We start from the raw sequence: 25,365 nt of genomic DNA on the forward strand, positions 1-25,365 counted from the left end.
TACATTAAAGGATATTTAGTTGGCTGCTACAAGTTTTTACTTCTCAGATTCTACCTTTTTCTCCAACAACTACGGTCAATCTTAGAATTTTGGCTTCACCTATGTCTTGCTGTCATGGCATCTTTTACTTTACATGTAAGCCTGCTGAAACACAAACACCACATTCACTCAATACACTACTCTTCCTATTAGCTACTTATTATACATTTTAACTGAGGTATTTAAAGCCTGAAAGACTAACTGCACAGAGCACGCAATGCTTGTCAAGTATCACTTACAGCCGATAGCCTAAGCAAGTTTGACATAAGGAACATCCACAATTAGTACACTGTTACAGATATGCAAGTGGTAATTATTCATCAATTAACTTGAACCTGCAAATCAAATCTGAATTTGAAATAAAACTCAATTAGTGCTTGTTAATAGTAAGCACTTCCTTGTCTTGTTTCCTCCTTCACTTCCTCTATAAAACGGCTACACAAGGTAAACTTTGCCATTACCCATCAGTTTCTCAGGATATAAAGCTTTCTAAAAGCTTTAGTTTACTAAGTCTCATTTCAGCTGTTTGGATTGTGCAAAGTCTGTAACATATTACCTGCTGTCCACCCCTAATCTCCCTTGACTTTTTAAAACAGCTCAGATAAGTTTCTGGTTCATCCACTTCAACTTAAGAGATTAATGTCACTTTGACATTACTATTAAGCCTACTTTACTTCAAACTGTAACATTTGACCTATTAAGAGGCAAACTTTCAGGCATGCAATGTTTTGGGAGTGCCACTCTTAAAGTCACTGCTGCAGCAGTGACAGCAAGCAGGTGGCTCTATTGTATTTTTCTGTGAGAGACCAGAACAAGTAGCTCCTCAGAGCTCTACAGCAAAGCAACACCAGAAGCTCAGCAACTGTCCCCATTGTCAAGTAAAAATATTTTGCACTACTACTAGGCACCCACAGCAAAACCTCAGTCTTCAAGAGTTATTAAATTTGAACTCCAGCAAGATTTGTTGCCAACACCATAGCTAAGATTCTACTAAAATCTTTCAGCTATATTGCAGTTAGGATCTTCTGGAGTACCCAGAAGTGGTGTAAGAATTGTTCTTCTCAGTTTCAAGAGAGAGAATTCTACATACTCACATAGAAGCATATAAGATTTCTTGAGCAAGTCCCAGATGTGGCAAGACAACTTGTTTCTCCATTTGAAAGATTACAGCATGCACAGGTCTACAGAGGTTTTAGTATTGCATGTGATAAACAAAATAATTGAAGCACAATAAAATCTCAAGCATGCAGTAACAAATCATGAGGTCAGACACCACAAAGTGTTTATGCATTGTTTATTGAACTTCAAATTCCATGGTACATCATAGATTAAATAGTTAAAAACTGTTTACTATCATACAGTGTTCAGAACAATCTTTCAAAACACCTCTTCGGACAAAACTAAGAGCCAAATTCAAGCACAATTCCCCCAGAGCAGAATGCTAGGGGTAGAAGAAAGCTTCAGAGTAGTGACTGTACACAACACTACACAAAGCATGACAGCACGCCAAGTCATTGCTCTCTGCTGCAACACGTGCTTCAAAGAAGTTCTATACAACACTTATTACCACCATGGACAGGCACCTACTATATTAGTGGGACAGATTACACTCAGACCTTGCTCCTCCAAGATTTCAATACTCCACATAAGAGTACAGACTTAATTTTAGGTTCTGTGCTGTTTTACATTAGAGCTGAAACCAGATTTGAGACTATTAGCACTAAATATAGTCAATCGGCAAGAGCAAACTGACAAGGTCTTGGGTTTAGGCTCTTCAATCCCAACACACAAGATGTCTTTAAGATAAAAATTTCATTTGTAGGCATGATGTCACCTGAGGTCAAACAATTACAAATGTTAACACAGCAATGTCTTCGATTAATTTGAAGTTCTAGACTGGTTGAGGTGGGAGACTAGTGCTTGAACTGCACTGCTCAACATCGCATCCTACCTTAACTGAATATACAATTAAGTAAAACAAAATGCATCAAAAATAAATCAGTTAACTGTAAGCTGTTGGCAAGAATCGTTCAATTGTATGTGCCTTCTATCTCAAACATTTGTACAAGACACTGGAGTCTAGAAGTGTTAGCTTTAACTTGTGCAACTTAAGAATTTCCTTCAGGAAGAGTTCAGTCATCTGACCAGACGAAGAGATCTCCCAGCCTTGCATGGTAACATCAGTTGTAGCTCACCTCACAATAAGGTTCCGAGCCAGAACGTCACAGAAGCACAGTAGTGCTGATTCCAAGCAAAGTCAGGATTTACAGTTCCAGATTTCCCTGCTGTATTACTGTTTCCATTTGCAACACTATCTACTGAGGAAGCCTCACAAAGGCACTGCTCCCAGCTGCAATACACCGATGCAAGTGTTTATTTTGCTGCAGAGCAGTTGGATGTATTAGGGCTTCCACAGAACCAAGTGTGCACAACATGAAAACATGTAAAACAGCAGGTTTAACCTCAGCAGCCCCTTTGAGTGATGTCTTGTCCTGAAGATTTTGTAATATCCATTGTAGTGAACACCTGCAAGACACCAAAAGAACAGCTTACTGTTGCTCTGTATTACCATCCACATGGCTATTTGTCTTCTCTTGTAACAACACTAGATTTCTTTGAACTGTTAGAATGGAAAACAAGTTGCAGTGCACAATTAACACCTTTTATATCACATGTAAATACCTTATGTTTAGAAGTTAAGCAAATATTAAAAAAAGCACTTTTTTCTTGCATCTAGGTAACCATCTTCAAAAGCAGGTTTTAAATCCAGCGGTGCCCTCCCACTCCCTTACCTCTCCACAAGTTGGATGGATACCAATTGTTTCATCAAGTAATTCTTTGGTGAGACCACATTTTATGGCAGCAGCAAAACCTTGGGTAATTTCACCAGCATTAGGGCCAAGAACATGAAATCCTATCACACGATTCTTTAAGACAGGTAGAGAACAAAACATGAATTAGTGCAAGGTAAACAAAAGCTCTAGTATGTAACTCCCACTACACGAAAAATATATGTTACGCAAGCAGGTCAATAGCAAGAGTCTACCAAAAAATGAACTGCTCCAGAGAAAGTAGTTCTGCCGTTCTTTTCAGTCCATTATAACAGAATGAAACAAGCTTTAAAGTGAATGTTTTAAAATCACTGCACAGCACTAATTTAAAGATACTGCCTAAAACTAAAATGGTTCTAGTTTTGTTAGATGTTTTTATGATTTTATAGATATACAGTGTATTTAGTGTGTTATTTAAAATTATTTTTCTACATAAAATTAGGTCAGATAGAGGCCCTGTTTACATTGTTTGTTAAAAATCTGATAATGGAGAGCTTCACTGGCTGCTCCTTTCCTCTCCAAGTTAACAAGAAGGAAAATGTAAACATTATAGGCTTTAATTTTGAGCAAGCTGTCTCTGTAGCAAGATCTAGAGTGACGACAGCAGGCTAGAAAAACAAACCTCATCCATTTTAACCTGTTTAATTGGTTTATCAAGAGGAATACAAACAATGTTTTAAAACATTTTCCCAGGATGTTCCCATACTTCCAGAGATGTCCCAGCCCAGGCGTAGCTATGATTTGCCAGACAGGATACAAATTCCTCATAATTATGTATTTACCTTACGTTCTTCTCCAGCATCCTAGGAAAACGCCTTTCACACAGAAATCTAGAAGTCCCTCCCTCCATTATGTTCTTTTCATCTGGATTACATGCAACAAGGATCCAACAAAAGTATAACTTTACACCTTTCCACAGTCTTTGAGAAAGGGTTTACATGGGCTGATAAGGAAGAGAGTAGGCTTACTTCCTTTTAACTTAAAGGCCATGCTATTCTATCATGCCATTTGTTCTCTCCAATTTTAAATGCCAAAAGCCCTCATTTGTTTGTCTGTTTCCCCAGACAGTTTTGTAGAAAAATACAGGGTGACATTGGCATTTATTTTTTGCCACAAGAACCACCTACTGATCACTAGAAATCCCCATCTCTCATCAGTTTTCTAAGACAAAGCACATGTTTTTCAACTCTGTACTTTGAAAAGGGCAAAAAACACAGGGTCCAGAAACATAAAGCAAGGCACCAGGTAGTACAGTTACTCAAAACCCACTTGGAAGAAAAATCCTGGCAAATCTCTTTGCAAATCTATCCTGAAACATGAACTCAGGATGAAGTTTCATGATGTATAAAGCTACCACTTCCTCAAACAGCTGTTACACCAGAACAAAACCATCATCTCTCCCGCCAAACCGATTAGACCTCTTAAAAAAATACTTACGTTAACAGAATGGGTAGACCTGGCCTCAGGCAGGCCAAATAAAAGATACTAGTCTTTTGGCTGGTCTAAAAAGACATTTCAAGAATACACTCAGCATATCCATTCAGGCTTGCTACTTACATTGTCATGTTTACTGCAGATAATTTTTGCGTAACAAGTATTGTTATCTCTGCCTGGTACTGTCCATTCAAGTGGCCAGAACAAACTGTGATAAACCTGGGAGGACGACAAGAAAGAGAGCATTATAGTTTGATTAATTCAGTCAGACATAATTCTGATTTTTAATGTCTTTACAAACAGGTGGTTTGACATTTAACCCACTAGGTTTTCATAACACATACTAGACAAGACAGTGATTTTTGTTCCTCCCTCAGCCCAAGCAGCTTGTCCATCCTCCAGAAGTCAAAAAGTCAGTAGAGGAAGACTTGACGCAAACCACGTACCTCTGATTTAAATACTTGATTAAAATAGCAACAGCTATACGATACAGGATTTTAAGATCATACTTTCAGAAAGAGCAGTGCTTTAGTAGTACAAAATTAATACCTAGTTACTACAAGGTTAAATCTATCCTGCAAAACAGCTAACAGCAGAAGCTAAATAATGCCAAGTACATTGGAAAGATTTAAGGAGTTAAACACAAGGCATGCAAACAGCTTTAACAAAACTCTTCAGAGAAGTGCAAAAGCCAGAAATTACCATAAAACAAGGAAGTTACACCCGATACTCCCAATTCAAGTAAAGTGAACAAGCAGAAAATAGGCAGTTCATCATCCCAGGAGTCTGGCGTACTACAGCAATAAATTTTTAATTCACAACAAAAAAGCCACCTACGGTTTTGCAACCTGAGTTTGGCCTCCAGAAGTCAGACACCTCTCAGCAGCATGCAAACAGCTATGCATAACTCTAAACCGTATGAAGTCCAGCTGTGGATTTCTGGGAGTCCAATACCTTGTTAGCCAGGTGACAACAGTCCCACAACCAAAGACCTATCTGTCTAACCTACTAATCTTGTTTTAAACACTGTACCTTGGGTGTAAAGCAGCAAAGCCCAAGAAAAAAAAAAGACTCAAGCTACAAGTTAAGTGCTCTCACCTCCAAGTTTTGCTTTCCATATTCTTCTATGGCTCTTTCTTCAGCTAACCCACAGCTGCCATACTCTAAAGGAGTAAACACTGTCGTTGGTACATTGATATAGTCACACTAAAAATAAAAAAAAAACCAAAATTTATATTTAGAGTATTCAAGTTTATACAGTATAACAGGAAAAGTTCATTAGCACTTTTTTTTTTTACACAACACTTGCAGTGCCCACAGTCCAGTGGACAGACCAACTGGTGTTATTGCAATTTTGAGGCAAAAAGCACAGAAGTAAGTTGCATTCTTATAGCCTTACCTTTGTGGAACTACCACCATAAAGTCTACGGGCTAGCAGTTTTCCTGCCTGAATGGCAACTGGGGTAAGTTCAAGCTTTCCATCCAATATATCTCCAATAGCATAAACATAAGGCACATTGGTTTGTTCTTCATCATTTACAGGTATTTTTCCATTCCTTTAAAACAAACAGAAAAGAGAACAGAGTTCAGTATCATAACCTTCCTCAGAACTCAGCAAAACACAGAGGGGAAAAGTTCTGCTACAAAGACGTTAGTTTAACTACTGAGCACATTTTATTAAATATGCTTATGCTTTTTTCACTTCAACTGCAAACTCTTCAGAGCATCAATTACCTCTGACACATGATTGAAGTCAGTATTCAGTGGGCCAGTTTTGACCTGAGCAACAGTGCGTGTCTGATGACAGTGACGTTACTCAGACATCTTTCGACTTACGATCTTTTACTTGATTATACAGCTTGCAATGAACACTTTCCCCTAAGGGGAAAGAGCTGCAACATCATTCATGTTTAAATAAGTTGGCTTACTAAGTTTTCAGCTGCTGCAACCTGATCTTAATTTTTTTTTCTCCTAAACAACATAACCCTGCCTCTTGCTTTGCAAGAGTTTTGCACTGACACCAGAGAGGAGTAAGAAAAAAGTTAACTACATAGGAAGAGAGTAGTTTGCTGCCTCCAAATTCCTAAATTAACTTGCCACATGAGCTGAATAAAACGTTTACTTCAACAGAATATTAAACTGTAGTTTTTAAGTAAATTAAGCAAATATATTAAATCTATTCCTTAAGCACAGTGGCCAACAAGTAGGTATTAACTCAGAATAGGTTTTTCTATAAAATACATAAATAAATTGAGTTAATTGACAACTGTACTCAAATCCAGGAGAGAAAAAGTTTTAAAGGTTCACATAATTGCTAGGAGAGTGACAATTGAAGCAAGAGAGCATCACTATCATCAAGTAATGTTAAAGAGGTAAAAAAAAAAATCACTACATTCAGTGGCTTAAGGGAGTTGAGCAATACTCACTTTTCATTGATTTTGACACCAATTGTCTCTAAACCAAGATTTCTGGTACACGCATCACGACCAATGGCTATCAACACCTAAAACCCCAAAAAATAAAAGCAATAATTTTATGCAAGAAAAGCATGATCAGCATAATACTTCCTTTGGCCTTTTTCTGAAAACACTCCGTGAAGCATATGTTTGAAGTGACTTTTCAAAAAAATCTTTAAAAGAGCCACCAAGAGTTCAGGCTCCCCCATGTGCAACTTGTTTCAGACACAAACAGCAAAACTTTAATATCAGAACAAAAATAGAAGCAACACCACTGTTCCCATGAAAGTCCAGACACAATGTTTCACCCATTCTGCTAACAGGGGTCAAAGATTAATATTCACTTTTCACGTATTTTTTTCTGCCAGTAACTTTTACATGAACGTTTTTTCAAGCAGTATTTCCTTTTACCTTTTTCCTGAACAAATTTTAAAGTTTTTTTCATACATTTTCACGTGTTGCTATACGTAGTTATTTCAAATCCAGAAATGCTTACAGTGTTATATTCTTCTTCAAAGATTTCTGGTCCCTCAGTAGATTTTGCTGTCACTTTAAGTCTTCCAGGCATGCCTTCCTCCAGCTGTTCAACCTGCATAAATATTTGTAAACAGCAGAGCTCACTTACACTGCCACTTCAAATCTTAACCTACTATCTATCATTCAGCAGTAAGAGAAAGCTTAATCTCATAAAACATTTATTCCCATACTGAACCAAAACCTTCCAGGACAGCACATGCATTCTACACGTGCTGTTTAAAGTAATTTTGCATGGAGGGAAGAAACCTGAAGAAAGCACTTGCCTGAACAGGTACAAACTTCCTGATGAACTTTACGCCGTGTGTTTCCATGTGAGCACCTATTTTTTCCGCCATTTCTTGGTCAAAGCCCCGAAGGAGTATGGAACGCACCATCACTGTGACGTCTAGACCTAGACCAGCAAGAAATCCTGCACACTCTAGAGCCACATAGGAAGCACCCACAACAAGAGTTTTGCCAGGGCAGTAAGGCAGGGAGAAGAGGTCATCACTAGAAAGAAAAGAAGTGTAAGTTACAAGGTTCTTTAAACACAAGCTTGTTTGGCTTTGCAAACACTACAGCAGACTAACTTCATCCTGTTATGCCTATTCATCTTACCTTGTAATACAATATTCTTTATCTCCAGGGATACCCAGATATCTCGGCCTCTCTCCTGTCGCCAGGACAAAAGTCTCTGCTGTGTGATAGGTTACTTGTCCTTTTCTATTAGTTGCCTGTTTATATAGACACAGTTACAGTCTTTATGATAGTAACAGGTTTTAAGTTTAAAAAAATTGCAAAATTCAGCAATCCTCTCCTTAAATATTGTGGATATGTTTAAGAATCAAGAACAAGCAGTTTCAAACAAGAACTAATGCATTTAGACAGCCATGCAGGTCACCGAAGAACAACAGGTTTAAACCACAAACTATCAGGCTTTTCTCACATCAGTTAGAGCACTTACAATAATTAACTCTGAATCCTGCCCATTTAAACTACTCATTTAGATTGGATTGTTCATAACAACAATAACTTTACTTTCAAGTTACAAAAAGCCACAACAAATTAAGCCCTCCCTGCCCCTCATTTCCAATAAAAAGCCAACACAATGCTAGTGACAGAGTAACATTAATTTCTACATTAGCCTGAGAACCAATTAAAAATAATCTAGTTACACGATTTTAGAGGGCCTAAGACCCAACCTTAAATGAATTCAAACTAATTCAACCTCTAGAGGCCCCTGGTCTTGGGAAATTCCATCTTGGCAATGCATCTCTCAAAATCTGACTTTGGTTCTTGCTCTTCAGCTATTTTCAAACACAAATGAAGGGAAACTTCTCATCGAATCATCAGGTAATTCAGGTTGGAAGGGATCTCAGGAGGTCATCTAGTGTAACCTCCTGCTGAAAGTCTTTCTGTTCCACTTCATTTATAGAATAAGGACAATTAAGCAGATGACCTGCACACCTGTGCACTAGAACAGTTGGTAGATGAGGTAAGTTTTTCGGTGCTGGTGTCTGTTTGAAACGCATATAGTTCAGCCTTCATAAACTCATACTGAAAACAGGGAATTACACCCACTGAACCGAACAGTTGTCTTCAATATGCACTTTGAAGTTACCTTTGCTACAATATGATCACTTACAGCAAGATTGCCAGCGCATGTTTTGTCTTGCAAAACTGACAGTTTAATTCTTACGCTGATACAGCATAAGGTTCTAGCTGTGCTGTTACGCAAGTGCTTAATATGAACTTAATTTCAGTAGGGTTTTTTTGTTTTAGCATGAAGATTTCCCAAGTGGCAAAACCATACAGCTAAAACTTTCCTTTTTTTGGTTTTTTTTTCCTGTCCTCACTGAGGTGGCTGACCTCAGTCATGGAATCAGCAACCGAGACCACTGTAGTCTGTTCATGCACGATGTTAAGTTTACAGATATCCACATTACTCTTGCATAAGCCACTAGGTTTGCAAATACTGAGGCATGTGCTAAAGTACAATAATTTGAGTCAATAACTTATTTCACAAATGAATTTTTAACTTCAGTTGACTTAAACTGGCAGCACCTACAAGGAAAAGGCTTCATGTTGAATTTTAAAAGGCGGTTTTAGAACACAAGTTTTTCCTCCTAACTAAATGTTTTAAAAACAGCACATACCTTAATTTTGTGTGGTTCAATGAATTCCCCATAAGAATTGAGGTATGTCACAGACTTCTCTCTTAAGGACACTCGATAGCCCCAGTTTAAAGAACCAATGTAGTTTTGAATTGCTTCTACCATGATCCCCCAGTTATGTTTCACTGAAACAAGACATTAATTTTGTATTTCAACAAATCAAAGTGCAATGAACCCTTAAAGAAAAAATTAAGCCCTATTCATTGTACATCATGCTAACAAAACAGCATTATTTTTAGTTATGAGGATACACATTAAAGTCTTGTTCTACTACACTAATATTTACTTGACTTGTTACTATCCGAAATAAGCCCATTCTAGAAGCTCTTTCATTTAATTCACATAATATGGGAAACAAAACACAATTACATTTCAATCCTGAAGGTTTCTATTACTCAGAAGGAGGATGCCTTCTGATTCACCTCAGAAAACTACTGAACTCTGCCTCTAGTTTACTAAGTCCAAAGTAGAAGAATGATCTTGAGCTCAGAGTCTCATCTGTACTCTGTCCTGGTCTGTCCTCTGCGTTCTTACTAACCTTGTTCTTCATACTGCCATCCGTACTTCCTTGAATCCTGGAGTGCTTGACCCAGAAGTGCTGCCTGATGCATTAGCTTCTTAGGAATGCAGCCTACATTTACACACGTGCCACCAAGTCCTAAAATGGAAAGAACTGTGTTGTTAGCTGTGTGAACAGGATATTTATGCTTTTCCTACCATGTGCTTTGTACAATCATCCATATATCAGTTGGTGATGTTTGCTATAACCATCCAAGTAACGTGACACTTCTGTTGTAAGAGATTTTAAAATACAATGAACACACTAAGCTTAAAAAGTTCATAATTCAGTTTAAGAGTTACTTGACTCATTGCACCAAGAAGGGTACAATGTGTTGTCTTAAACACTGACCCAGGATACTTCAGAATGGTTCAGATTTTAGTCAGATTGGCAAGCAAGGCAAAAAGCCTAGAGTTCCTGAGTTTAGTGGAATTTGAATTACGTATTTGTTTGAAATCTTAGCTATGAAAGCACATTCATAGCTCGACTCAACAAAACTTGGCCAATAAAATTCCTTACTCATTCTCAACTGCCAATAGCATTAATAAAGTCAGACAGTTGTCTTTAATTATGGAAAGGTGAGGCATGCAGAGCCATGCAGTCATATTGTCCTAGAGGTAGCCTAGATCAGTTGTCCACAAAACAGAACTAAAAGGCAAAAAAGCCCACACAAACATGAGAATGTGAACACACACACACATGCTATTTGGACATGATTTGAAAGTGAATGGAACTGGAACGACATTTGACAAAGAACTGAGAGTTAGGAATGCACAAAGCAGAAATAACTGTCCTGAAGAGTAGGCACACCAGGAAAACAACTCTTTTGTTATCTGTGTTCCAAAATTATAGAAATTCAGCCACACTTTCTAAGAATACAAATCCATAATATCTAAGAACTCAGCATGTATCAGTGGCACTCAAACATAAAATACAAGTTAACAGCTTACCCCATGAGGTTCCAAGAGGCGTTGGAACAACATAATCTAATACCATTACTTTTTTTCCCAAGGTAGCAGCTTCCTATAAAAACAGAGACAAGTCAGCATTAGCTAGCTTTCTGCATGGCCAAGAATGTCTGCTCATTTACAGTCATGATATACTTAGCACTAATAAAAGGCTCATTTGCTAGTTAGCCTCATTATCATATATGGCTCTTCTATCTCCTTCACTAGACAAAAACTATTACTTTGTTCCAGACCTTGAATGGACGCTTATGTTCAATGCTGCACCCATACCATCCAACACCACCAAAAGCCATGATCTGAAGAGGGTACAAGGTGGACATATCAGCCTATGATCCTCTCCTACTTCACACAAACAAATATTTATGCCGTTTGCTCCCCATTTCTCTCAGGAGGGCAGGACTGACTTGGCATGTTCGTGAATAAAAAAGTGATGTTAAACTAGAGATAGTTCAATGGAGGACCACCCAGATGCTCAGGGGGCTGGAGCACAGGCCTTATGGAGAAGGGTGAGGGAACCTGACACATACCCTTCCAAATCCACCTTTCTCCAGGCTGACTCAATATCACCTTTCCAAAGCCTCTGAGGAGGTCATTAAGATGATTGTGCCAGGCCCTGCACCCTGGTGAGTAGTGGAGGGACCAAGGCAGTGGCCATAAGCTGAAATAAGAGTTTCAGACCAGGTATAAGGAACTTTCACACCAGAAGGACATTCAAGCAGTGAAACAGATTTTCCAGAAAGGCTGTGCCATCTCTACTCTGGCTGTTTTCAAGACCCAATAGAATGAGGTCCTGCATAATCTTGTTTGACCTCAGACTTGATCCTGCTTGGAGCAGAAACTTAGATTAGACATCATCCTCATGTCCATTTCAACCTGAATAATCCTATGATACTCTATCCAAGAAATTACAAGGTACTCGAGTTAAACTAACCATCGTTTGATCTTTCAAAGGCTTGGATGAAATCTGTAGGTGCCTCAAATCTGCTGAAGAACTCCTGCACAGTTACGGCAATCCTGGCCTCAAGCAAGGTTTACCCAGCTATCTTGTATTCTGTGAATACCTGACCTCTCCCACTCTCAACAGTGTGGTAATTATCACCAAGTTTATAACCAATGTCCCAGAAGGCACTGTGAGAAAAGATCTGGAGCATGTTGAAAATGGCCAATTGGCCAATTGAAGAATTCAGTTGTCACCTTTTCCTGCCTGCCTTACATTTATCTAGTGAAAGTTGCATGCTTAAACCATATTGTTGTACAGCAGTCGCCAAGGCTGTCAATAACATCACCATGCCCAAACCATAAACTGACGGTTAGGATACCTGGCTGAGAGGTGCGGAGTGTGTGTTCAAATCCCTCAGGCAGAAGAGAAAACTGAATCCACACCTTAGGCCCTGAGGGACTCTGAACAACAGCTAATGGTATAAGATGTGCACAATCTCTTATTACCATTTCTGAAAAAGCAGCTAGAAAGAAAACTAAGGAGTGAACCAGTTCCTTGAGAGAACAGCTGAAAGCACTTCATTTTAGATGACTGGTGGTCCCGATTCCTAAACAGTCAAAACTGCTTCAGGAGTAGCCTTTAAGTTTTCCAGATTACCATTTGGAAGTGTTAAAAAACCCTGCGTACTACACATGAAGAGAAAATACCTAAACTTGTTTCCAACTTCAGCCAGGAACCTAAACCTGATTATTAGGATTGAGACCTGAACAGACATTGGCTAGAAACTGGTCCACACAGACCATGATTTCCTGCGTAAGCACATTATTAGACCACTACTGATCCATTAATTGACAAGCTGAATGGTAATAATCATCAAAATATAGGCTGTTTTATACTAGTGGGATTAATAGAGACTAACTCTTGAAGATGCTTCACATACAACCTATTCTTTAATGCAATTTTCCTGTCATACCTTGGAACACGCAAGTCCACCTGAGCCACCACCGATAATAATGAGGTCATAATCATAGGGTTCTGCATCCTTGCTATCGCCAAGAAGTTTCTGCAGTGATCCATCGTGATAAGCCTGGGAGGGGAAAAAACCAACAAATTACCACACACATTTCTGAGCAAACAAAAACTGAATGACACTGCCTTCTCTAACCTAGATTGCCCAGTCTAATATGTCACACAAAGTTTCATTATGACCAAACAGCAAATTTACTCAGTTGTCCTGTCTACTTCCAGCTGATTTTTAAAGAAAAGTTACCTGGTAAGTTGAATCACAGCCACCTACGTGGGTTCCATTCACAAATACATTAGGCACTGTCCTCTGATTAGTTAGCTCTGCTAACACTTGCTGAATACTGGGTCCATCAGCTAAGAATAAAAGGAACAGGTACATTATAGAACAAGTTTCAAGGGAGCTTTTAAAACAACCTGAAGTATTAAAGATTTGGACTGCAATATACTGTAGGCCTGCCAAGAAAATTATAAGCATCACATCTGTAGACTTCCTGACCATAAGCCATTCTTCAGAAACTACTTCTCAAACGAGCATGCTTAAATACAGAAGACAAATTCTTACTTCAAGCCATGATTCTACAGAATGGAGTAAAGTTGAAGTAATACAGGGAGTAAACTCTATTTCCTGGATTATCAGCCTCTTCCCGACAGTGTCACACTTGGTAGTACACAAAAATTCTTTTCCAGATATCACAGGATATCATACAGACAGCTCTTCTTTCATGAGAATTGTCTGGTTTTGGAGTATGTTCTGTGTAAGTGCACATAGTTTTGCCCAGCAGCTTTATATTATGAGAATATAGGGATAGGAAGAATGAACATGCTCTTCCTTCTACTTCCCCTAAAGCTACCTTTAGACTTTTTAAACCCACTATATTGTCTTAGACCTTCCAGTTTTAAGATTATCATTACCTGACTCATTATCTGAATCACCAGCACCTATACTCAGGCTAAACTGGGATCTCTCAGCAGCTGTCCAGCAGTAAACATGGGAATGAGAATTTACAGCAATCACTTCGACTACAATCTTTCTACTCCAAGACCCTATCTATTTAGTATTAGTAATCAGAGCTGTTGCAATACATTATTGATTAGAAGTAATTCCAGGAAAAAATGACTGTGCATTGGACTTTGCATATCTTGGGCTATAATTAGTTCATATCACAACTGTAATAAAAAGTAAAAATAAGTAAGAGATGCCGTGCATCAATACATACATTTTTCTCAAACACTGCTTAGGCACAAGCATTAGCATTTTAAAAAAGCACCAGAAACTGTTTTTTAAAGATAAAAAGGTAACACACATTCAACAGCTTACCAACAGTACAATTAAGAGTTTACCAAGAATTATGTTAGAAACCACTTGTTCTCAAAACTACATTAAAAGCTATGTTTATTACGTACATATACGCACAAGGCACTACATGTACAAATACTAAAGCAGCTTGGGCTTAAAAAAAAACAAACACACACCTCTAACAACAGCCAAGGTACTGGCATTTACCTTTCCTTCCAAAGACTCTGCAACTTTCCTTACGAAGGTCACCCATATACCCAGTCAAACATTAACAATTAAACTAAAGCCACTAAAGAACCTGGGGTAGGAGGAAAACACCACAGGCTTTTTCCCAAAAGACATAGCTTGTCAAAGAGAAACGAGATTTCACATCCTCTATCAGTCGATTTGTACAGAAAGAGTAAAAGCCTTCAGTTACATTAAAAACACATCCTGTATTAAAATCCCCGTTGAAGCCTAATCGCATTTATCTCTGCATATATTAAAATTGATTTTGTTTTATATACCTCCAATTAGTTCAGGACAGCTTAAAAAGTCATGCAGTAACCCACTTTTAGTTAAGCAGCATTGTGATAGATTTTCTTTCTACTTACCAGTTACATCAAGTTCCAAAGCATAGTACTCCACATGCAGAGAGCGGAAGAGCTCTTTCACCTACGACAGAAACAGACACAACGTGCCAGTGCAAAGGTTTCACAAGATCTGATACACAGCTCAGGGTAAAACTTGATTGCTGGACTAACACAATTTTAAGTCTCCATTGTTATGCTTCGAGGGTCTAGCTTTACATGGGTTTTGTAAAGCTTGGCACTACCACATTTTGCACATTCCTCACCGAAACCAGACTATTTAACAGCACTCAGGTTAAGCAACCCATATAGCAGCAACTTTCAAATACAAATTTCATTACCATAAGTTTCTATATACAGTTTGCTTAGCTGCAGACTTCTCCATCCCTGACAGGTATCAAAAGCCATGAGAATAACCGCCATATGGAAAAACATCAAAAAGAGAGAAAGTAGCAGCCACATCCATTGATAGTACTAAGGGAAGAAATAATAATAATTAAAAAAAAAGGGAGCAGAGGACAGCATGCAAAACAAAACACTGTCAAGTAAATGCAAAAAAAAAGTGCATTATAAAAAGCTACAGAAAAGGCAATACTTTTCAAGTGTACTCAGTATTAGGACAGCTCATGCCTACCAGCACTGCATTCACTTTTGGCTGCTGTACTTCAGAGAAGTTTTAGAACAGGCAGAGAACGATTGCTTTAAGGAATCGGTGAGTTGGGTTTAACACAGAAAAGATGAGGAAAGAAATAGCTGTGTTTAAAACTTCCTTGACTACCTCAAGGAAGAGAAGCAGTAGTGGATGGAGTAAGAACTAATGGTCTTGAACTGCATCAAGAGATTGAGATTAGACTTTGGGAAAAGTTGTTTTGCATAGGAGACACTGGAATGTATTGCCTAGGTAGATAATCTTCATCAGTGACTGGCTTCGAAGTACATGTCCAAAATGTTTCAACTACAGCTCCTTCTACCCTGAGGCAGGGGACAAGGCTAGATGATCTCTTGATTTTTTTTTTCTAGCTCTGATTTTTGGTTTGCTGTTTAACACCACCTGCCTCAGCCTCCAGGAGCAGGCAGGAGTGGTTCTAACATGTTTGCCATTGTTCTACTAAAGCAGTCATATCTTGCCTGTGAATTAAGAGAGTTGATATCAGAAGGTAACAGTTACATTTTTCAACCTTTAAAATTGTTATTCTTTTCCATTAAGCAGGAGAAGCATTCTGAAGATGCTTGGTCATTAAAAGGCTGCTTTTCTCCTGCATTGCCATGAATAAATGCAGATACAGTAGCACTACAGTATGTCCTAGAATCATGTTTCACGCATCCAGTAGTCAGCAACAAATAAAAGACCTCTCTATATAAGCCTAGTCTTAAAAAGAAAAAAAAACCAAGCCACCCTAAACGACAACTTAGTTGAGATGCATGCTTGATTACTTCGCTGAAATGCCTGTACACCAACACATGCAGCATGGGGAATAAACAGGAAGAATCTGAGATCCGCACGCGGTTGCAGGGCCATGATCTCATTGCAAATATAGACACGGTGGAATAGCTCACATGACTGGAATGCTGTTGTGGATGGCTACCTACTTTTTTGGAAAGACAGACCAGCAAGGTGGTAGAGTTGCTCTTTATGTGAGACAGCAACTGGAGTGTATTGAGCTCTGCCTAGGGGTGGACGTAGAACAAGTTGAGAGAATATGGATAAAGATTTAGGGGCAGGCTAACATGGGGGACGCTGTTGTGGGTGTTTACTACAGGCCACCTGATCAAGAAAAGGAAGTCAATGAGGCCTTCTACAGACAATTGGAGCTAGCCTCATGATCACAGGCCCTGGCTCTCATAGTGGACTTCAACCATTCTGGTATCTGCTGGAAAGACAACACAGCCAGGTGCCTACAGCCCAGGAGGTTTCTGCAGAGCATTGATAACTTCTTGATGCAGATGGTAGAGGAACCAACAAAGCAAGGTGTGCTGCCAGACCTTGTACTAACAGAGAAGGACTGGCTGGGGATGTGAAGGTTGGGAGCAGTCTTGGCTGCAGCAACCATGAGATGGTGGGGTTCTGGATCCTGTGTGGAAGAAGCAGGGCAGTAAGTAGGATTGCAATCCTGGACTTCAGGAGATCTAGCTTTGGCTTCTTCTAGGACCTACTTGGAGGAATCCAGTGGGTTAAGGATCTGGAAGGTGGGGATGTGGTCCAAGAGAGCTGGCTAATATTCAAGCATCACTTCCTCCAAGCTCGATAGGTGCATCCCTATGAGGAAGAAATCAAGCAAAGGGAACAGGAGGCCTGTCTGGATGAGCAAGGAACCTCTGGCAAAACTCAAACAGCAGACAGACATTTATGGAAAGTGGAAAAAGGAACAGGCCACTTGGTAGGAATATAGGAATGTCATCAGAACATGCAGAGAGGTGACAAGAAAGGCTAAGGTCCATTCAGAATTAAATCTGGTGAGGGATGTTAAGGACAACAAGAAGTGCTTCTTCAAGTACATCAGCAGGAAAAGGATGGCTAGGGAAAATGCAGGCCTGATGCTGAGTGAGGTGGGTGCCCTGGTGATGAAAAGTACAGAGAAGGCAGTTACCGAATGCCTTCTTTGCTTCAGTCTTTACTGACAAGACCAGTCCTCAGGCATCCCAGACCCTGGAGCAAAAAGGGGAAGTCTGGAGAAAGGAAGACGCTCCCTTAATTGAGGAGGATCACATTAGAGATCACTTCAGCAAACCTGACACCCACAAATCCACGGGCCCCAACAGGATGCACCCCCTAAGCCCTGAGTAAGCTGGCAGATGTTACTGCCAAGCCTCTCCATCATCTTTGAAAAGTCATGAAAAACAGGAGAGATGCTCAAGGACTAGAGAAAAGTCAATGTCATTCCAGTTTTCAAAAACGGCAAGGAGAAGGACCCAGGAATCTACAGGTTGGTCAGCCTCACCTCCATCCCTGGAAAGGTGATGGAACAGCTCATCCTGGATTTCCTCCACATGCTTAGAGATGAGAAGAAGGTTATCAAGAGTACTCCATCCACATGGATTCACCAAGGGGAAATCATGCCTGACCAACCTAATAGCCATCTGTGATGGAACAACTAGCTGGATCAATGAGGGGAGAGCAGCAGACGTTGTCTTCCTTGACTTCAGCAAGGCTTTTGACACTGTGTCCTATAACATCCCCATACGTAAGCTCAGGAAGCATGGGTTAGATGAGTGGACAGTGATGTGGATTGAGAAATGTCTGAAAGGCAGAGCTCAGAGGGCTGTGTTCAACGATGCAGAGTCCAGCTGGCTAGCAGTGTTCCCCAGGGGACAGTACTGGGTCCAGTCTTGTTCAACTTACTCATCAATGACCTCAGTGAAGGGATAGAGTGTACCATCAGCAAGTCTGCTGATTATTCAAAACTGCGAGGAGTGGCTGATACACCAGAAGGTTGCGCTGCCATTCAGTGAGACCTGGAGAAGAACCTAATGAAGTTCAATAAAGGCAAGTGTAGGGTCCTGCACATAGGGAAGAATAACTTCATGCACCAGTACAGGCTGGGGCAGACCTGCTGTTGAAGGCAGCTCTGTGAAGAAGGACCTGGGAGTTCTGGAGGAAAGCTGTCACTCATGAGCCAGCAGTGTGCCCTTATGGCCAAGAAGGCCAATGGTACCCTGGGGTGCATTAGGAGGTGCATGGCCCACAAGTCAAGGGAGGCGATCCTCCCACTCTACTCTGCCCTAGTGAGGCTATACCTGGGAGGACTGTGTCCAGTTCTGGGCTCACCAGTTCAAGACAGTGAACTACTGCAGAGGGTCCAGCACAGGGCTGCACAGATGATTAAGGGACTGAGGCATCTCCCTTATGAGGAAAGGCTGGGAGAGCTGTGCCTGTTTAGCCTGAAGAAGGCTGCGAGGGGATCTTACCAATGCCTACAAATATCGCAAGGGCAAGTGTCAAGAGGATGGGGCCAGGCTCTTCAGTAATAGGCACCAACTGCAACACATGTAGTTCCAACTGAACACGAGGAAAAAATTCTTTACTTCGAGGGTGACAGAGCACTGAGACATGATTACCCAGAAAGGCTGTGGAGTCTCCTTCTCTGGATACATTCAGATCCTGCCTGGATGTGACTGTGCAATTTGCTCTCAGTGAACCTGCTTTAGCAGGGGGTTGGACTAGATGATCTCCACAAGCCCCTTCCAGCCCCGACCATTCTGTGATTTACCGGCCCCCCTCAACCCAGCAGAATTCTGGGTGTTTTCCTAACATCAGTTCAGGATGGACCAAGTGTACCATTAACAGATTCAAATCAGGTAGCCTGTTAGAACAGAGATATTTACGATAACATTATGTGTTAAACCGGCAGTACTGAAATTGTGAACTGTCCTTCCACATAGACAATGTCATACCTCATGGCATAGGATGCAGTATTACCTACAGCAGCATTTACTCCTTTGAAATATAATTCACAGACTTATCCATGCCAATAGATATTGTAAGGCAACGCCAAAAAAATATCTGCTTTAATCATAACTATCTGGATGTGAAAACAGCTCTAGCAAGAAGCACTACTTGTCTGTGATGGATCCACTTGCCAACACAGAGTCTGAACAATGAAGCACATTAAGTTGCTGCCAATTCAGAAGAAACCTTTTACAATCATCTTTCTGATGAACCTCAAATTTATTGACAGCACTTCACTAAGAGCAAGTTGAGTCACATCTAATAAGCTTAAAGATGTCAAATACGGTGACTAAAATGTTTTTGCTGTTGCTGTGATCCATGCTGTTACTATGCCAAAAGCCGAGTATTCCAGTGTTTTCTACTGGAGTTTCAGCTTTAGGACAACAAACACAGCTTTTGTATTCTATACCAACTACATAGTAAGTTGCTTACCACATCATTTATCAACTGTAATGTACAAAAATAAGCTCTGCTTGTATTACTGATTACATTAGTTCTACAAATATAGAATAATTTTGGTTCTAAGGGACCTTTGGAGGACATCTGATCCAACTCCCTGCTCAAAGCAGAGCCAGATGTTAAGGTTGATCAAGTTGCTCAAGCACTGTCCATTCCAGTTCTGAATGTCTTCAAGGACCAAGATACCACAACCTGTCTGAGCTGTTCCAATGTTTGACCATCCTCACAGTAAAGAGCTTCCATTTTATCTCATTGGACTATCTCTTGTCATAACTTGTATTTTTTGGGCAGGACATGGCCCTTATCCTTTCACTCTGCAAATCTGAGAACAGTGTGGTTGTCTTCCCACTTGATAGCTCAAGACAGCAACTAAAATCCCTCTTTAGCCTTCTCAAGGTTGAGCAAACTGAGCTCCTTCTCCACACATCCAGTGCTTCAGTCCTCTAACCATCTAGGTAGCCCTAAAGACTTCTCTCCTAAACTCACAATTACCTTCAGGCTTGCTTACTGGAATGAGTATGGCTATGGACTGAACGAAAGTGAAACGGCAGTGGAACTGTTCCAGACCTCCCACTCTGCAACTGCTGTTACAAAACCCAAGATGAATGCCGTGAAAGATCTGAAAAAGCAAAGCTTAAAGAGATCTCTACTACAAAGTGATAAGCTAAGAATCTGGAGGGAAGTCACAAAATTAGCTGCTTGGCTGCTGTTTCAGCTTGTAGCAAAGCAGCAGAGTAACAGACAAGGTTTCATTAGTGTGTGTGTGAGTTCTTTTGTTTTTTAAACTGTTAGCAGTGCAACCAGCAGCTGGCAGCAGGCAGGACAGGACAGAGGACATGAGCAGAACAAGAAATGATTACACTCAAGAAAGGACAGATTTAAGAACGCATTTAGGCAAACTTTATTCTCTACTGAGGATATGGAGAAAAAAACAGACTAATGTCAGCATCCTAGTTAGAAGTAGCTATTACACTTTATACTCATGAATAGATCATGCTTGTGTCATGCTAATGAAACCAAGAAAAGTAACAAGTAATGATCAGTTATGAAATCTTCAATACAGGCAAGAGATAATAGATTATTTCAGTTTGGAAAAGAAAATTACTAGGAGTAGAAAGATAACACACACTAATCATGAGTAATATCTAGATAAGGTGAACAGGAAACGATTTCTGAGAAACACTTGCTGGAGCAAAGAGCAACAACTGCATTTACCAGAAAACAATTTTGAAATGAAAAGTAAACCTCCATGCAATACATAAACCAGAGCACTTATTGCCACCTGACACTGTAAAAGCCAAAATTAAAAGGAGATCAAATGATCTATTAGACCAACTAATGAAAGAAAAAATCCACTGAAACCTTTTAACTCGCTAAAACTAACGGCAAACTCAGGTCAAGAAATTCCTGAGCCACACAGGGCTGGCAACCTCAGTGGCATACCGGGAAATTTCCTTTCTTACACCTCCAATTGTAAAAATTTGATTTCTCCAGCAAGTGTCTGGGAATGGATACTAGGCTGCACAGTCACTGATATAACCATTTACTTCCCTTCTGACGAATGTAATGGCCTCATTTACCTATTAAACCCTTCCAGTTTTCACAAAAACAGCGACTCAAAAAATTTCCAGATATGATCAAACACTAGATAATTTCTTTGAAACTATGGAATTGATTCTAACACTTCAGAAACACCTTCCTGGAGATGCTTTCTGCCACTAAGGTAGGTAAGCAGGTTTGAAATACACTTCATACAGTAAAGTTAAGTAATAATGGCATGTCCTAGGTCTACTGGTTCACCTGTCAGCTAACATTCTACAATAGCTACAGCTGAGTTGATCAGAAACCCCTGTGGACACAGAATGTAACTGGTAATAGCACAACATGTAACTAGAATAACCAGCAACTTCCATCAACCACAGTTGTTGCTCTTAAAATAACTTCCACACATCAGTGTTCAGACAATTTTTCATGCTAAACCCCTATGTTTTCTTTAGGCATTTCTATCTTTTCCTTCCAGCATGGCTACCTCAATTTGAAATAAAGAATTCTTCCCACTGCCCAAATAACGTCCTTTTAGAGCATGAGTGTTCTCTGCACTAGTGCTAAACATAATCAGTTTTTCTATTAATCCTACCAAAAGCACATTGCTAACAACCATTCACAGTAGAAGACAGACACCGTGCATGCTGTTCATAGCCATCTGTCTTTAAGAACTCAAAACTACGTGATTACATGATAAGTACCCAAGCTGTAACTACACTTTCAAATTATATCCACTTCATTAATTCCACAGACTTGATCAGCTAGCAAGGATGTTGCATTACCCATTGTTCTCCCATTCCTTTCACTATTTTCCAAGACTTCAGTAGGAGTTTTTAATACTCATACTGTTGCAGATAGCTTGTTTTATCACTTAATGTTTCATGTGTGGCTTCCTTCTCTCATAAGCTTTCTTCTTCTAATTCTCTCTGCAATATATACCTCTTCTGCATTTTTTCTTCATTGTATTGCCATTCTCTTCTGTTCCAAACAGGGAAGTAAGCCAAGGAAATCTGCCTACTACAGTAATCACCTCTTCCTCCCTCCCACCCACCCTATCACCTCCAAGTTTATCACTTGTTCTTTCACAAAGATCCATACAGGGTCTTTGAACTCTCCCTCCCAGAAAAGGCAGTGAGAGAGGGACCTCCTACGTGCAATATTCATTCTTTCCAAGACAATATTCCTTATATCTGATTGTTTCCCTGATGCAAGCACCCTGCCTAATGGAGAAGCTCTGAACAAATGCAGGAAAGAACATCAACCTAGATTACCAGACTACAACCAAGTCTGGTTTTCCTAAAGTGTTAGTCTAGCCTCACTGCAATACCAGAAACAGATGACAGGAAAGGTTGCATGATTTAAAAAGTCACTGTACTGTTGTACGATCTCAGAAGCACTGGAATGAGTGCCATGCACATCAACACTTGAGCAATCACCATCACCAAAAACATGCAGATCAATATGGACAGGCATGACTTCAGCATTTCTCAGTGGACAGCAACGAAGTCCTCAACAAAAGGATTTCTCCCCAACAGCAGATAACATTTTTGTGGACTGGACTTGAGCAAGACTCCAACCCTTCATTTGCTAAAACTTCCACTAAGTTGGTTAATAAGCAAATTTTAGAAGGATGCAAGCTGCCTACTATGCTATACTATCTTTCTGCCAAAACATTCTTGGAGAGAAAGCATTGGTTTTGCCTATCCTCTCATACACAGAAGCTTCCTTTCCCAAAACCTCAGTTAAGCTACAAGTGAGATAAGATACATTGACTTAAGTTTTCTACAAGAAGGTCTCGTATCTCCTCCCTCACAAGAGCTACTTGAACTAAACCTGACCTACACATGGGAGTGCAGCTTCTGAGTGTTTTCCTGGTTGCCAGTTCCACTAAGGAACACCAGGACTCAATCCCACGGTTCCAATTATGTTTTTCCACCACGACCACACCAAATATGGTACTATGAGGTTTAAATAAATTTTGTAACATGTTCTTTCTCATCCAAGAATCACAGTGCCTACAAACACCTAGATTCTGTATGGCCTGAGTATAGTTTGCTGGTATCAGAAAATTCTAATGAAGAACCTGTTTTTCTTTAATGATTCTGGCTCAGTACTTACAACTACCCTGTGATATTGATGCCTAACCAGGGCTAGAAAGATTTTTTTTCTGTAAACATCACAATTAATCAACAGTGATTTTTTTAAACACATATTACAGCCAGCTCATGCTATAGAGTCAACCCTCTCCCTCAGGGGTTGGAAAAGAGGGGAAAACTTAACTTATCCCTCCCCAGGGATGCAGCTTTGTCCAAGCTGAACAGCAAAGCAGACTTTCAGTAAGAAAGCAACACAACCAGCACCCTGACCTTCCAGTAACAGCAAAGCTTTTTGGCTGAAGCACAAGCACACCGCGCAGAGCTCCCCGCACACTCACCCAGGCCGCAAAGGGGAAGCGCCGCCCGCGCCGCCAGCGAGGATCTCTGCCTCGCTTCAGGCCCGCTAAGGGGCTTTCCAAGGGGTGTCACTTGGTGCTTAACTTCAGAGGGACGGACACCGCACGGCTGCTGCACTCGCTAAACCCCAAGCAGCGGCACCCCCGCACCGCGGGCTCCCCAGCCACCCCCCCCCCCCCCCCTCCGGGGCGGGCCGCCAGCCGCGCCAGCAGGCGCCCTCAGGGCAGATGCCTCCCGCCTCGCACGGCGGCCGCTCCAGACCTGCCTCCTCCCCGCGGAAAGCCCAGCGGCCCAAACGGCGGAGGCGGCTCCCGGAGCCCCCGCTCCGGCGGCTGCCGGCTCCAGGGGAGGCCGCGCGGGGCAGCGCGCCGAGGCGACCGCCGCCGCCGCCTCACCTTATTGCAGTAGGGGCAGTAACTCTTGCTGAAGATCATGACGCGGTGCGAGGCGATGAGGGTCCGCACGCGGAGCTTCAGGCCGTCCCAGTCCGGGAGCTGGGTCTGGCCCGGCGGCGGCATGGCGGGGCCGGCGGCTGCGACGGGCTGTGGCGCGCTGGGACGAGCGGCACCCGCACACGCCCAACGCCCGCACTGACCCTCACCCTGCCCCGCCCCTTCCGGAGCGGCGAAGGTGACGAGCCGGACCGACCTATGCGCAGGGAGCGGGGGGGGGGAGAACGCCAAGGAGCACTTCCCGCCCTGTCTTTCAGCTGCCTACACTATGGCTTATTGTAAAATACCAAAGTCTGATTTATAGTAGAGGTGGAAGCGTTACCATTTACCTAAAGGCAATTGGTAGAAGGGATAAACTTGCATTTTATTAAGCCACCCCTCCCCTCTGAGAGGCAGGATAGAATAACCCAAGAGGAGGCAGACGAGAGTGCGCATGCGCAGGAGGCGTCGCGCCGGCCCGGTCGGCGCCAGGGTTGTCTGTGCTGTGGCTGCCCCCGGCGCCCGCTTGTCTCGCCGGTCCCACGGCCTCTCCAGAGGCTGGGGACGGCAGATAGCTCCAGCGAGGAACGAGTGGAGGCGGGAACAGGCGGGAGCTGCGGCCGGCTCAGGGGTGGTTGGCCTTTCCTCCGCCTCCCGTTCTCACCTCACTCACCGCCCGGTCCTGAGGTGGTGGCAGGTGCCGCGTGTCCCTGCGTGTAACAGGCACCCGGGGCCGGGAGCACCGATTTTGTGCCCCCTCAGTGCTCTGTAAATTAGGGCAGTGTCTGGTGGGGAAAGCTGCCGTCTACAGGGAGAGGACAGCTTCCCCATGTTTGCCTTCACCAGCTGCTTAGGCCTCATGCACAAGGAAGGGAATAGGGGTACAGGTGGAGCTTCTGTAATAAAATGGATTATGGCTTGAGAACACATTAGCCAAGACAGCAGAAAGAAACTCTCTTTTCTCACGCATTACAAGGTTAAAGGAAGGGGAGGCTGAAGCATCTGGTACTGCTTATCCTTCTGCATATTTTTCATTAGGTTGCTTATTCTCTTCCCAAGAATCGTAGTAGTTATCAGGACTGAAAGGTGGAATGGCATGTTGTCCTGACCTGAGCAGTGGAAAGAGCCTGTATCAGGGCACAGAGCGGGATGAGTCCTGTCGGGTTATTCCCCTGCTTTGGTGGATTTTTGGCTGGGGAATGGCAGGCTGCATGCCGAGGT

At 41.5% G+C, this 25,365-nt stretch overlaps 1 protein-coding gene across 1 annotated transcript; it reads right to left on the bottom strand.

The window, feature by feature from the left end:
* Nucleotides 1–1,323: 1,323 nt before the first annotated feature.
* TXNRD3 (thioredoxin reductase 3) lies at nt 1,324–24,319 on the bottom strand. The gene is made up of 16 exons (XM_056336288.1): nt 24,109–24,319; nt 14,834–14,894; nt 13,188–13,297; nt 12,891–13,004; nt 10,960–11,032; nt 9,989–10,108; nt 9,433–9,575; nt 7,895–8,010; nt 7,561–7,786; nt 7,257–7,349; nt 6,731–6,807; nt 5,704–5,860; nt 5,403–5,510; nt 4,428–4,523; nt 2,832–2,966; nt 1,324–2,565 (listed from the first exon to the last, which is right to left on the bottom strand). The coding sequence occupies exons 1-16, from the start codon at nt 24,229–24,231 to the stop codon at nt 2,503–2,505; spliced, it is 1,815 nt and encodes a 604-aa protein (XP_056192263.1). The 5' UTR covers nt 24,232–24,319; the 3' UTR covers nt 1,324–2,502.
* Nucleotides 24,320–25,365: the final 1,046 nt, after the last annotated feature.

The sequence above is a fragment of the Falco biarmicus genome, chromosome 4, assembly GCF_023638135.1.
Source record: "Falco biarmicus isolate bFalBia1 chromosome 4, bFalBia1.pri, whole genome shotgun sequence".
NCBI classification, from domain to species: Eukaryota; Metazoa; Chordata; class Aves; order Falconiformes; family Falconidae; genus Falco; species Falco biarmicus.

Bases quoted from the DNA above. Each gene is read 5' to 3' on its own strand.
- TXNRD3 (XM_056336288.1), bottom strand. From the start codon at position 24,231: ATGCCGCCGCCGGGCCAGACCCAGCTCCCGGACTGGGACGGCCTGAAG. The intron at 11,033-12,890 runs GTATGACAGGAA...CTGTTTTTATAG, and splicing joins GTGGACTTGCGTGTTCCAAG to GAAGCTGCTACCTTGGGAAA. The intron at 6,808-7,256 runs GTAAGCATTTCT...TTGGGGTTTTAG, and splicing joins TTGAAGAAGAATATAACACT to GTGTTGATAGCCATTGGTCG.